This window comes from Opisthocomus hoazin, chromosome 1 (assembly GCF_030867145.1).
Source record: "Opisthocomus hoazin isolate bOpiHoa1 chromosome 1, bOpiHoa1.hap1, whole genome shotgun sequence".
NCBI lineage: Eukaryota > Metazoa > Chordata > Aves > Opisthocomiformes > Opisthocomidae > Opisthocomus > Opisthocomus hoazin.
The window spans coordinates 126,385,768-126,401,028 of NC_134414.1; the positions used below are offsets into that span (position 1 = coordinate 126,385,768).

Below are 15,261 nucleotides of genomic sequence, written 5' to 3' on the forward strand. Positions count from 1 at the left end.
AGTGGTAAGTACGAGGGAGAATTTACTGGTATTAAAATACTGCAGTGCTATAGAAACTGAGCAACCATCACTCCTGGCTCTGAAAATCCGTGACCTTGTCCTTCTGTACAACAGCCTTGCTCACCGCACTGTGCACTGCAGATACCTCTGCCAAGCGGCAGCATACCGGCAAAATGCCGGTTAAGAACACGTTCTCTTTTCAAAAGCTCTCTCCTGCCCGGCTCTTCTGGCCTTCCCCATTCACAACGGCAACAGAAAGCATTGTGAGTTCCCTCAGTATGCATTTCTGCTCGGGGGTAAAGACGAATCTCCTTCCAGCAACCAGAGCAGGGATGTGGGCATGAACTGCAACGCTCGCTCACTCTCTTTTTCATTCAGGCAGAAGAGGAACGAAGGCTTGGGTGGGATTTGACACGCGGGCCCCCTCACGCTACCAGAAACTGCTTCCAGTTGGAGGGCGATGGCCAAGGGCCTGCCGTGGGGCTGACTAACAGCAGGTTTCATCAGGAGCAACACCAGTGAAACAGCGAACTGTAAAGCTGACAAGATACCTGAACACAGTCTGAACGCAGCGGCACTTCCAGAAACACGTGGAGTAACAACTGCTGCAATGAACTGAACACAGTATAAACACCTCCCCCCCAGCAAAAAATACACAAACAAATGTTGTGCCAGGTAGAACCACCCCGAAATACCCCTCACTGCTAAGAAATGGGGACAAAAGCCTACTAGGGGGCAACTTGCAATATCAAAGGAACCACCTACAAATGACTTCACCATTGGAAAGAATTTCCAAATCATATTCTTTACAAAGAAAATACAGAGCACTAGCCAACAAAGTAAAATACATAAAATATTTTTTTTTCAACTAATAAACATTTCCAATTAAAAGTTAAAAAAAATAACCCAAATAACAAGAAACCACCACTATTTTGTCTTTTCCTGTTTGGACTCCAACTGTCAGTTTAGAAATACGCTAGTTAGTTTTTAAAAAAATGCCAACAAGTGGGGAAAATTAAATTTCCTATACAACAAAAAAAAAAAAAAAGGGTGAATGCCCATAATTGAAACATGTCATATAATCCCGGCCAGCAAAGAAAATACTCTGCGGCAGGAAGTCAGCCAGAACTTGGTTTTGGGGTGGGACAGAGTGGAGTCAGGGCAAAGCCTGATGTACATTTTTAGAATGGTGACCTCCTCTCAGCAAAGGGGCTTGCACCCGGATTTTCATCCACCTACCAGCACTGATCTGAGTCTTCACAAGTCTCCGTTCCCCCCGCAGTGGCAATAAGTGAAATAAGAGAGGCAGCAAATCAGCTTTGTGACTTTCGTTTACTCTAAGCTCGATGCAACATCTACAGCCAGACTGGCAAGGCCAAAGTTGCACCTCGGTGCATTCACCAGAACTGCCAACTAGGATCAGCTGACGTTGCTGAAATCATGCTGAAATTTGCTAAGGTAGAGCACGAAATCCTTGGAAAGGGAAAACAAATAAAGAAATAAGTAAAATCAGTAGATAAGAAACCACTCCATGAAGCAGTGCTAACCAATGCAATACTCTCTTCACGGAAGGGTGTCCAACCGTGAAGCTGGTTTTTAAGCAGCAGACTTGGGGTGCAATTTGCTGCTTGTCCATTAACAAAAGCCAACTCTCCTGTGATTTTTACGGTCCTGCATTTCCCCTCAAATATTGCAGTGAAGAGGTTACTATTGCTCAGAAGAAAATGACCTTAGCATAAGAGAGATATTCTATGTCCCCGTAAACCAGCTCTGCTTTTACAGCTGCCTCCCACCAGCCTCTGACATCCTAGGAAGCAAAGTGACACTAAGCTACACAGAGTAAAGTCTCCTAAAACCAGCCTGTAGAGCATACTTTGTAATGCACACCCAGCCCAAGTGCCAACAAAGTTTGGCCCATTTACTGCACAACTCTTGTCCAAATGGGAGATTTCTCAGCGAGATTTCTGCTACAGCTCACAGCCAGACTACAGTCCTTCGAGAGGCACAACGCTGTGAGGTCTGCACTTTTAACCCTTCTTGCCTGTGCCATTATACTGTACAACACAAATATGATTTTGTGCAGAACATTCCAAGTTTGGCAACTGTCACGTTCAATCTGTGGTTAAATTGCTGACTGAAGAACTCCACTAGGGTGGGGGCAAGAGATGAACAAACAAGGGAAAACCAAAGTGAATTAAAAAACAGTTGCTCCAATACTGAACACAGGAATCTTCACGAAAGAGGACTGGATAGCCCAAGCCTCCATTATTTTCATCTAAATGTTCAGTAAATAACTGCTTCCAAAATGAAGAGATTGTCTTACAAATCTCAGATGAAAAGACAAAATACTAGCAACATGTGGCAAGTTACCCTATAGATTATTGCTTCTATAGAACATATAAGGTTCCTACATTAGATTATTTGGCAAATTCTGTTTTTATGGCAGTTGTCCTCAGCTTTTGAAGAGTTTCCTTTTCCTCCCAGATCTTACCCTTCTCATCAGACACACTCCCCAAAAGCGCCTGAGGCCAGATTCAGACACCTCAGTATCTCCTACAGCTGAACACCGAAGCAGCCAAAGCAGGAACCTTACTGCAAGTTTCTCTCAAAAGGCTGCCGCGGAAAAGGGAACACAGGACAGCGATACGCAACGCAGGAACGCCCATAAATAAAAGCACGGGCTGTAAACTGCAACACCAGAGCTGATCAGGGAGCTCCACGACCGCACAGCAGCCCTGTCCCTGCTTGCTGCGTGCAGCACGAGTTTCCATGCTGCGTGGGACTGGTGATGCTCCCGTGCCCCCTTCGCAGGGGGCCATGGCTGTGCCTCAGCCCAGCTCTCGCCACCAAGCAGAAAGAAGCTCCCCAGCAGGCTTCCTCCTTTCGCCAAGCGTGGAGCCTGCGGGCGGAAAAGGGACAACACCGTCCTAAGTCTCCCGAACAGACACGACAACGACAACCAGGTCCAAAAATAAAAGCCTCACATGAGAGGTTTCAGAGAACAAAACTGCAGAACTATACTGCTCCTCCTCCGCAGACAAAACTGGAACTGATTTCAAAGCGGAGCAGAAAAATAGCAATATTTTGTTGCTAGGAGTGTTCACGTAATGCCAAACGCCGATCCCCTCCATCCTATCGCGGAGGGACTCCAAGCGACAGCTAAGGCAACGCAGCGCATGTAAGCTTTCATCTTACCCTCCTCTCAATCTGTACCGAGTCCATACCGGTGTAACCTCTTACCTTAGCACCTTGCAGAAGTTACTCTGGCTGCTGCAAAGAGAACACACAGACAAGCTGCTCCTGCGCTGATGATGACAGATGAACTAGCAGCTCTTTTTCTAGGAGTGAGGTGACAAATCTGTACGCTGTTTTTACCTGTCTGCGTTATGTTGACAACCGCCCATCCATTCTCACGGATGAACACAGACAAAACAGATTTTATTTCTTTTTTATTTGTTTGAAACATGAGAGTTCTCTTGATATTGTTAAAGTGGCGTAAAGCTCAATTTCCAAGTATGCAAAAACATATGACTGGTGGGCTGGAATGCAATGTTTATCAAAGGGGCCTAATAAGATTTCAGTTTTATTAGGCTATTTCCTGTAAGTTGATATGCGCCAGTTCTTTTCATTAAGACAAGGATATAAAAATTAAAAATGGATTAACCTAATGGGTTCCAAATTATTGTGTCACTTTCACTTCTTTGCATTCATTTTTTTTAAAACAGTTCCAAATGGTCCTTTTCCAGTACCTACTGCAAGAGGCATAAACCATGAGATACCTGAATTACTGCTCAGCTGAACTCAATATTCAAATCCAAATCCTGAAAATCTCATTCTACCCTACTACTATAGCATTAAACATCAGTGAGGCACCGTGTTAAACATGTAAATGCAAAATTAGGGCCACTTTGTTAAAAGGGAGTTTAAATTGCAAAACCCAAGTTCACCTTTCTCAGGAAAAAAAACCCAACACATTATATCAGAAACTAAGGATGAGATTCTGTTACCTAAACCCAGTCACTCCATGCTGTTCACCAGCCCAGAACAGATGTGGGTCTCTTGCAGGATGCGTCGTATTTGCCGGTCCCGTTGGGTGTCCAAATCCCATCAAATAGCACCATATGCCTATGTCTAGCCAAAACTCAACAGCAAACATAACTCAAATAATTTTAATAAGCTCTAAAATGCTTCTCAAAAGGGCTTAAGCACACTGCACAACAAAGTTTTTTACTTCTGCATTCCTCCTCCCTTGGGAAAAAAATAATATTCAGTATTTACTAGTTTTGAAGAATCGAGCTCTCTGAAGATCCGATAGATTTGGGGTCTACCAGAGTATCACAAAGATCCCCCTTGGGATGGCTTCTACCAACTTAAAGGGGAGAAAAAATGTGTCACCACAGTGTCCGTGTTCGCTTAAGGCAAATTAAGAATTCAAAACCTAGTACGACACACGCAGTTTCTAAAATTCTAGACACCAAAAAAACATCACAGAAAAGACATCTGGGCACACGCAGCTCCCATGACTAAAAGCTCCAAAGTTCCCACAAATTTTGCTGCAGTTCAAACAAATTCAAGGTCCTGAAATCACCAAAAATCACAGCAAGTAATCAGTACTCCTTTGAGGACAGAAATTTTTGAGATGGGGACCAGAGCATAAGTCCAGCAAACAACCACGCATTTGTGAAAATGCCTGTGATACTCCCCAAGTGAATCAGCTGGCAAGATGCCACAACCCAGAAAAAAACCACTGCTTTTAAGAAATTCCTCGCATGGAGCACAGAAAAATAAAAATTCGTGCAAGTGAATATTGTTGTGTTGGGTTTGGCTGTGCGATTTGTGGTTCTGGGTTTTTTTTAAGTTTGAAACACAGAAGTTACGAACTTGTAAAAAAAAAAAAATTCTAAGAATCACAAAGCCGTGCATTTGGAAAGCCACCTTACTCAGGTGTGCCCTGACAGAGTCTTTTTAAACTTTTCTTCTCTACTTCCATGAATCAAGAGTTCCAGCTCGCACAGGCTACGAAATGCTTGGGTCCTCACAGCTAGCCCACAGATAAAATAAACCCACAGAGCAAATCATTACACATCTTGGTGCAAATTGGGGGAGTCAAATGCCAATAGCATAAAAAATCTCCCCAAATGTCATGTTGAGAAAATCAAGATGCTAAAACCGGTTTTATTTTCCAATACACTGATGTCACCAACATGATATTTTCATTGTTTGCCAGGTTAACAGAATTTATGGAGGTAATTAATGCAGAACATGTGTGCTGAGCTATCCATATGAAAAATGGAATTGCCCTTGACTTCATTTGCTGCCTTTGCAACCAAAACCCCGCTAACATCTTTTTTCACTATTTCCATATGTGAGAAATACAAATATTTATAACAAAGGTAAATGCTAAAATGACTGTTCTACCCCCATCTACCCACAAGCCAGTTTTTCAGACCCCTGTCTTCTGCTTATTCCTCTACTTCTGTCACCTTCCCACAAACAGCTCCGGTTTCCGCTGCGTTCCACTAACTAAGCATGCTCCTCATGCGTCTTCTCCAGAATTGCTTTCCTTGGGTAGCATGAACAACTTCTGCTTCAATTTCTTGAACACCCTCCGTCCAGCTGGAACCCAGCTTTCAGGATCAACACAACCAACTAACTGTGGAAAAAGCAATGCCATTAAACATACGTTTCTTCTCCCATCCCTTTTTTTCTGGGCATCTACAGGCTGAAAGCATCCCCCCTCCGGTACTCAGTGTTTGGTGATGAGGAATGGACATGCAGTCTGCCCAATCAGTAAAACAAAAGACGATCTTTGCCTTCGACTCTTCATGGCTGAGCGTTGATTTATGGGAAGGAAGGGACAGAAGAAAAAGCACAGGCCTGAGAGGAAGACTGCGGGGCAGTGTGGGAGGGCAGGCAGGGATTCAGAGAGGCTGATGAGGTTTCCCTGCAGTTGGGTTACCTCTAGATGGTTTGCATGAGCACAGTGCATTTTCCACAGCTGTAACCACATTCTCCTGGAAAACTGAACTCCCAAACGCTGCTAGGAATTCTGCTCTCCAAGGTAAATCATACGTGGGAGAAAAGTTTTTGCAGGATAATGCCCTTACCACCTCAGAACTTGTTTCAATACGAATTGAAATCGGCAGGGGGGTTGGACTAGATGACCCACAGAGGTCCCTTCCAACCCCTACTATTCTGTGATTCTGTGATTCTGTGAAATGCCTTAAGCGGGTGTTCTCCCATGGCTGATCACGAATATTAAGGCTGGACAGACATACCTTGCTTTTCTTTTCCTTTTTTCTTTTTTTAAGAAAGCACTGTTACAGAAAGATTAAATAGAAAAGTAAAAATGCCTCTACCCTGTCTTAACTGCAGCCTCTGTTGCAATTCACCACTGGTAAATCATAGTCGTGAAGCTTCCTAATGTAAACAAAGCTTAGACTTTCAGGGAGGCAAGGAATTTCTTAATTTGTGCTTTGCTCAGCATTCAGATCATTGTCAGCACTGAATTCTGGGTTCCTAACACTGTCATTAATTGGAGAAAGTTTGGATTTTGGTTTGATTTTCCCAAGATTCAGGTCCAACTTTCACTTCACCTCTGCCTACCTATCCTCTTCCTTTAATCCTTCTCTCCCCCTCCAAAAGAGATCTCTCAAAAAGCCCTGCCACTCCAAAACTCAGGCAGAGTAAAAACCCCCTCACTGCCTTCCACCTTCTCAACAACTAAATCAAGAAACCCAATGTCACTCAGTGCTATTCGTTACCGCACAAAGTTTGCGAGAAGCCTACCGTGAACCAAAATACATTTTTGTGTTTTAATTATTGTTTATTTAAATGGTAACTCATCGCTCTAGAGTTTCTACGAACCCCTCCTTTCTTAGGCACCAATTAAAAAGTTCTGGGCTTTAATTATCGCCCTCTTATATGAGGCAGCTATGCCTCAGCAGGTTTTTTTAGTTTGTTGGTTTTGGTTTTTTTTTTTTAAAAAAAGGACCAATGCAATGCAAACCTTTCCATGCAAATATAGATATAAAAATAGTATGAGAAACCAGCTGGAAATAAAAAAGCATCTTTCCCACACCTTATTACACTGAACTGCCCTGACCGAACCTTAACATTCATCCTATTGTTCACGTAATTGCTCACAAGTTTCAACCACTGTTCCTTCGGTCTGCTATTCTTCTTTCATCAATATTTTTCCAGAAGATTAATGGGATTTTCCTCCATATTTTGCCTGAAACAGCAGGACACAGTAGTTTAATGAAAAAAAAGGAGCGTGGCACTAAAGTTTCTGCTTACAGTATGTCTGGTTTAATAACATCGCGGCAAATTTAAAGCTGTATGTGCTGGTGTTTCATTCAGGCTACCCGTAACTCTCATAGACTGGAACTTTTTTGTCACGATCCCAAGATTTCTTTCAGGCAGGGTTATCTTTATTTCTGCATCTTTATTTCTTTCATTCATTCACTGCAGAAATTTAAAAGGAGCCTTCAGTCCAAGGGATGGAATTTTAATCTTATACCAGTTTCACACTGCAAAACGAGTATTTATACTGCAAAATAAGTACTTGTGCTAGGATTTATCAAGCGCCTAAGAAACTAAGAAGCACAAGACCACCCGTGGGGAATACAACCCTAATGCAGCAAATTACTACCACATTCTGTTTCCAAAATTACACCACTGGGAGTTCGTATCTCATCTACTGCATTAAACTATTTTCTGTTAAGTTTCGGTTCTTGTTTAGAACAGTTTAAATCTGAAAAAAAAACCAACCCCGGCTCAACAGTGTTCAAGGAAATAAGAAGGGCTACATCGGTGAATTTTTAGCAAAACGGATCACTTAGCAGTACTCACATGTTTGTAAACAAAAATTTTCCATCTCACTGTATCCTTTCTGATTGCAAACCTTTTCCTCTCCCATAAATATATTTTCAACAGTTTTCAACAACGCTTCAAGAAATCGAACAAACCTTTTTCATAAGAAAGGAAATGTTTAAAAAAACATCCCTACATCTCACTCCAGAAAAGCAACTCTTTGGATGCCAGAATTATCCTTTAGAAAGGTGATGGTTTGTGAGATCCCTCTGCCCCACCTCTGAAGTTTTATCCAACACCTCTGGACAAGCCCAGTCAATTTTGCACTTTAGAGTATCAAAAATGACCTTTCTGTGTTTCAATACCAGTTCCACTGAGTAGAGCTTTGAACTTTAACAAAAGTAAAGACATGTCTGGTTATGTGTATTTTTTTAAAGAAAAATCAAACAGCAGCTACAAAGCGTCAGTACCTACCTAAACTACAGGTACCCTACGGAACTAACTCAGGCTCGGTATAAAGATCTACACACGGTACAGTTGTGTTCAGTAACAGCTCTGTAGTGACCCTCGCTGGTGATAAAATCCAGAGCTCTGAAAACATGAAAACGAACACCTGCATCCATATTTCTAAACTTTCATCAAGTGAGGATTACAAGAACAAGAGCCATTACATACACTCCTAGAGGAAAACCTACAAGTTCTCAGGCAGAATCAAAAGTAAGTATACTAACAGCAATTTACTTAACTCCAGCAGATAGTTAAAAAAAAAAAAAAATTAAAACTAATTTGTACATCTTCCCAGCTGTGAATGAAAAATTTAAGTTCAATCAGAATGCACTCCTGATCTGCAAAGCTTTCATGTAAACCTCTGCTAAACGCAGTGTGCCTATTATCTGTTTAATGCCGTCCCTTCTGGTAGTGCCTCTGAAGCCTCATTTCCTGAGGCTGAGAGGACAGAAGAGTTCTAACCCGTTTCTATGCCCCGACTGCTTTGTTGGGTAGCAAATACATTGTATCCAAATTAAATGCAATAAGAATTAATTGCTGTGTCCAATTCGGACATCTTTGTATTTCAAACATCTGCTTTAAGTTTGCAACAGACAACACAGCGATTTTTAATCCGCGGTACTGAAATCAGCAGTAAGACAAGACAAACTTCAGCAACAAACAGAAAAGAAAATACATTATTTCATCTGTTACAGCCTGCTATCAAAAACGTTGACAGAAAATGAGGCATTTACCCAACTTACTTCTCCTGTTGCACAGGATTTTAAAAACATCACACTGTGAATTTTAAAACATGTTCATTATTTGTCTAATTGTACATCTTAGGACTGAGCACAGAAGCTCTGGATAAGGTACAGCTGTATGAAAAACAGCCCTCTAGACCCCCCAACTTTGACCTTTCTGAAATTAAATTTTAAAAGGTATCCCATTAAGATTTCTAAACCTCCTTTTAACTCCTTTTACAGAGAAACACTCAAGAGCAAGCTAGAGGCACCAGCAGGAACTGGGTCACGACAAATGAAGACTTCTCTAGACCTAACGATACCTGACACACAGCGAGGAAAGATTCATCAAAAGCATTTTCCCGTGTAAGCCCTTTTGATTCTACTGAAAAGTTTCCAGCTTTGCCAGCCTTTCCCAAAATTACACGTGAAAGTTGGGCAAGCATTTTGCTCCATGGGCAAGCACCGTGTTTTTCAAAACCACGCCAAGAGCTGTCATTAGTACAAAGGCACAGTAAATCGTCTTTAGTGCCTTTAAGTGTTAACAGAGACCAGCCCAGATAAAATGGTGCATTTAATTGCGCAGTTATGCAAAGTTCTGAGACGGTAATCAATGAATAAAAGATGAAACCACATCTCCAAGTCCAATACCGACTGAAGAGAGAGGCTGATTGGAACCTTCTTGTTGTAAACCAAAACAGACACTATTTGAAACCGAGTACTGTAAGCAGATTTACCATATTGATCTTTTGGTAGCTGTATTCGCAAAAAATTAATTTTATGCTAGATTGAGAGGTTACAAGAAGTTTCCTATCTGCACAGTCAAAATATTATTGAAGCAATTCAGGTTGTCAGTAAAAGCTTAAACAAATTTGCTGATAATCCTGTTAATGACCTAGGTCAAGTGTTAACTGTTGTGGGTTATAAAACAGTGAAATTAAGGTTGCTGGTACCCTCAGGCAGGCAATATAGTTGCAGAAGAGACTGAGGAAAAATTATTAAATTACAGAATGATATAGTTCATTCGCTTTCTTGACACCATGGGAATTATTCAGAAAGAAATTGCATCCTTCTAAGAAAAAACCCACAATCCTCCCTACGTGGAAAATATTCACCAGAATGGAAGAGCAGAACATGTGGTTTCTATGCACCTACGGGGTTCCATTTGTGACTTCAAACTGAAAAAGTTAGATGTTAAATCTTCCTGACATTTTCCTGTGTGGCAGAAAATGGCACACACCTTACCACTGCACACAGATAGAGCTGAACTTCAGAGACCTTTCTTGAGCTTCTCTGATTACATAGGTAAAATGCATGCAGCTTTGTGATGAGCACGGCAGATAGTTTAAAAATAAAGTCAGCAGAAAATTATGTGTTTTCTCAAGAAAAAGCTCTACATGAAAATTCTCTGGGATGAAGCAATTTAATAAAAATTCAAGCACTCCAAGAAAAAAAAAAAAAATGGACTGCATTTAATACCACAGTGTGAAATACGCCAACAACTCACCTTCAGCCCCTCTTTCATCATTTTCTCCCTTCGCCCCATTCACTTCCATTGCAGTATTAGTATTAACTCAAACAGCCGTCAGCTTTAGTACTAATTGTAAATGTTAACTGAAGTTGTATTTAAAAAACAGAATAATTCCTCCAAGCCAAATAAATTCAGGAAACATCACTGGGGGCTCCGAATGTACTCTTTTAACATGTCTACTGCAACATTCATGTCCCCCAGAAGTTTGACAAAGCTACATACCTGCAGCAAAAATTAATTCCATCCTTTGCTAAAACAACCCATGAGGAGAATTTCAACAGTAGCTTTAATATGAAGTGCAGAAAAAAAATGCATACATTTTTATTTATATGTCTATATTAATAATCTCCATTCAAAGCACAGGTTTTTCCTTCTCAGTGGTGGAAAACAAGAACTTTTCTAAATACCTCACACAAATGCAGAAACATCGGACTCTAGTTTTGGGAGGAAACGTATGGTAACAACAGTAGGTGAGTGAGGTGGTGAGAAAAAGATTATTTAAAAGATGAATATGTAATTTTCTGACATGATTTAAAGCTGCATGCTAATGCATGATTGCCAAACAATTTAGTGTGTCAGCAAATTATAATAATTCAGATTTCTAAACTCACGTGATCAGCCTAAATACTCTGTAAATAAATAAAGGAATTACAGAGCTTTCCTAAAGGGGGGGGGGCGGGGGGGGGGCAAGTCCTTTAAAGTTGATCTCATTTTAAAAATAAACTGTCAGCGTTCTTTCTTTTTTTCGTTTTTGAAAGGAATAGCAAAACACATACTTGAAAAAAAGTAAGCATGAAGAAGTGAATTACTGTTTGGTAACTCCATGTATACTGTTTACACTACCCATTTTGGAAATATTGCCCAAATCACGCAAGTTCTTAAAACTGAAAAGAGAGAATGGAAGCAGCATCTGCTGAAAGCTAACTCAGACAAGTATGCTTAATGCGCATTCTGTATGATTTTTTTCCTCCTTTCTCAATTCTCAGTGCCAGTGATTTTAAAGAAAGAAACAAAAAGCATTTTCTTTTTTTTGCAAACCAGAATGCTCTAATATCTTTTCTGCATGAGAAGCCTCAGTTTACACACTGTGACTGTCTACCACTGCCGTGGAGGCAGAGCTGCTCCGCTGACTGACAGAACTAGATCCATTCTCAAAAAGCTTTTTATAATGAGACAAGAGTAACCCCTACTAACGCTCTTGGGTTTTTTTCTGAAAATCCTTTGTGAAAGATGACAATATTTACAAAATAGCACATATCTGGAGGCTTTAAAGTGACCAAGTGTTAAGAGCACATTCTTTTAAATAACCTATAAAGCACCATGCACGCAAAACAAATTTACATAAAACATACAAACAGATGATACATTGCTATTCTGGTATAACGGTGCCATAGCTTCTTCCCAGTAATAAAACCAACTCATTTAAGATTACCCAGGCTTTGTAAAGTTTGAATCTTTCCTTACTTCTTTTATATTATATTTCTTTTTCCTTCCAAAAATAATTTGAAGTCATTATCTCACTGACTTCTCCCGCAAGCACCCGGAATATCAATAAGTGCATCAGCACTGTTTCTGCAGGAGAAATTATTAACAGCTTTGATACCCGCTTCTCTAGGCAAACACCACAGCTCAAGCAGGTGCAAGTTTTACACGGCTGCTCGATGCCAGAAGTTCTTCACAACCTTTGGCCTTCAGATTTTACCCCTGAAGATGACTGCACTGGACACCCTGCTCACGCCGGCTGCCTCCGCCGGGCAAGCGAGCAAAAGCTGCATTCCTTTTTTTTTTTTCTCATAGGGAAAGGGCAATCTTATCTTTTTCTTAAGTATTTCGGCTGCTTTTTCTAACAGTGTCTAGCGATCGTTATTTTCCCCTGAAATCCAACATGTGCTTGCATCAAATGTCATCTTAAAAATCACCACGGCAAAGCAGAACAAGCCACTCGCGCTTTGTTCCCGAAAATTTACAAGCATTCACGCAGGCACACATCATTTTAACGGGTTAAAAAACCCGCCACGGAACCAAAAAGGGGTTTTACCGGGAAGCCAGCTGCTTCTTCGCATTAATTAAAAGTTTGCAAACAGAGGACTCCCGGTGAAACCGCCACCCCCGCACCCACCGCGGGGCTCGCAGCTCCGCGGCCGCCGGCGGGAGGGGGACGGGGGCTACCCCTCGCCCTTCGCAGCGGATCGGTGCTAACTAACGAGCGAACCCGGCTACTGCCACCCACCCACCCACGCGAGGCGAGCCGCGCCCGGACCGGCCGCCGCAGCGCCGGGGACGCGGGGGCACCTGCGGGGTCCGGCGGCCCCCGGCCCCTTCCCCCTCCCGCTCCCCACCTCGCCCCGCGGGGGGGGCCACGGGCCGCCCTCCCCTCGCCAACTTTCCCCGGGGAGCGAGGAGCGGGGCGGCTGCTCCCCCGCACCGCACCGCACCGCACCGGGCGGCGGCCGCGCTGAGAGAGCGCAACGCCAGGGAGAGCCCCGCGGTCCCGGGGCGAGGAGCCGCCGCCCGGGACCACCTTAACGTGGGGAGGGAGAGGAAAAAAAAAAAGTGAAAAAAAAAAAAAAAAAGGGGGGGGGGAAAAATATATGAAAGGGGGGGAGGGAAGGGAGATGGGGTCCCCCACCCACCCGTCCCCGGCGGGGCCGCGGCTCACCTTCGTTGCCGGGGCGGGCGCTCAGACGCCCGGCGGCGCCGAGGGCAGCGCAGAGCAGCAGCGGCAGCAGCAGCGGCGGGGGCAGGCGGTCCATGTCGGCGGGGCAGCGCGCAGGCAGAGCCGCATGTCTCCGCGCCGCATGCCACCGCACCGCTCCGCGCCCGCTCCGCTCCGCGCCGCCGGCACCGGGACCATGCCCCGCGCCCGCCCGCCTCCGCGCAGCGCCCGGGAGGGGCCGCCCCGCCCGGCCCCGCCGCCGCGCCGCCCCGGGCCCTAGCGCCGCCCCGCCCACCTGCCCGCCCTCGGGGAGCGGGGCGGTGGGGGCGCTCCCGAGCGGGGCTGCCACGGGGCTGGCGCGCCCGGGGGTCGCCGTCCGCGCACCGGGACACCCCCACCACCACCACCCCCCCGCCGCAGGGTGCCACATTCCGGGCGGGGCGAAGCGAGGGGCGAAGCGCAGAGCTGCCCCCGGTCCCCGAGAGGCGGCAGGGAGCGGGGTCCCTGCAGCGCGGGGCAGCGGGGCTGTCGTGTCCCCGCACCGGCCTCTCCTAGGGCGAGCAGCGGCGAAGCCGGCAGAGTTTGGGGGTGCAGCCGCGGCGGGCTTGCTAGAAAGAAGCCGACGGTGATATCATTCAGCCCTTTGCCGCCCGGTTGCCTCACGCCGGACTCCAACCCCGACCCCAAAGGACAGGCGCACTGCGGCCTCGCTGGGGCCAGCCGGAGCCTTGGCGGTGGCAGGGCCTGCTCCCGGGCGCTGCTCTCTGTCAGGACGTGGAGCTCCGCTCCAGAAGTTACTGTGTAAAATGTGTGTTTTAGAGGCGTTCTTTGCACGTGTGCACCTCGCCCCCCGTCCTCTCGGCCCGCCACAGGCCCCGCGGTGCCCGTCCGAGCCGCGGGCAGGGCAGCGGGCACGCGGTACCGCGATTCCACTGCTCCCGGGGGAACCACTGCAGAGCGGCGCTTCCCAAGCTTCCCCTTCTGCGGATCGTTTCTTCAGAATGTGGACATCTTTCTTCCCAAGTGACTCTTCTCAGGTCTCCAGAGCCACCCAGCGTGGTTCTGGGGAAACGGGAAAATATTTGAATGATACCGAGGTCAAATAAATATTTTACTCCCAACCAAAGCTATGCGTCCACGTAGTACAAGGTCTCTCTCTGAGTGTGCGTGCTCTCTGCGCAGACGGAGAGCAACAGGCTGGGAGGAAAGGAGCCTTCGGCAACAGATGTGGAAGTACCGTGCAGGAGTAACATTAAAAATCTTTGATACCACAGGAGCTGAACGCCCATGTTTCGCAAACCAGTATGTTAAACGCCTGAACGACCTTCCTCTTCGTGAATACAGCAGAATTGTCCTACGTGTCCTCAGGGCTGCCGGTGTCAGCAGGTCAGCGGAGAACTGCTGCCTGCAGCATCCGAGCTCCGAGTACATCAGCAGCAACGCTGCCTGCGGGGCAGCGCTGCCATACCAGCACCACCAGCTCGCCCCAGCAGCAGAGGAGGAGCTGCTGGGCTGGTTGCAAGCCAGGGCCTGTGGCCGGTGTCTCTCCTGCGCAATACTGGCGTAGCCCAAACCATCCGGTCTAGCTCCGGCAGGTTTACGCTGCACTGATGGGGTTGGAAACGTAGGTGAGCCAAACCGAAGGAGAGGTGAAGCCGTGCAAAGTCAGTCGCAGTCGGGTATGTGTCTCAAGTAAGCACAGTTGAGGACATTAGTGTTGCTTTCCTTCTCCTTTTCTGTTTCCAGGTTTGATTGGTCAGTCAATCAGAGTAAGAAATCGTCAAATTCAATAGTATCTGTCGTTTGATGTCTCCAATGCTTCCTTTCTCTTGTATCTATATTTACCGTCTACCCTATCTGTTTCCTCGCTGGTAAAAGTTCCACAAGGAGGAAGAGAGATGCCCGGGGCTCTTGAGCAGACACCTGCAGGGGTAGAGACAAGAGCAGGGTGGTCTGGCAGTACGGTTAACGGTGTTGGGTCCAGAGAAGAGGATCTCCGGTCCTCCTTTGTCTTTCTCAAGGCTCATTTC

The 15,261-nt window shown here is 45.2% G+C and overlaps 1 protein-coding gene across 3 annotated transcripts in view; it reads right to left on the minus strand.

Moving 5' to 3' along the window:
- Positions 1-13,417, minus strand: part of EPHA3 (EPH receptor A3) — a 234,058-nt gene extending 220,641 nt beyond the window's left edge. For all 3 annotated transcript variants that reach the window (XM_075434971.1, XM_075434980.1, XM_075434962.1), the window contains exon 1: positions 13,235-13,417. In XM_075434971.1, the coding sequence (XP_075291086.1) occupies positions 13,235-13,328 (94 nt within the window). In that variant the 5' untranslated portion in view covers positions 13,329-13,417. The remainder of the gene's footprint in view (positions 1-13,234) is intronic.
- Positions 13,418-15,261: the final 1,844 nt, after the last annotated feature.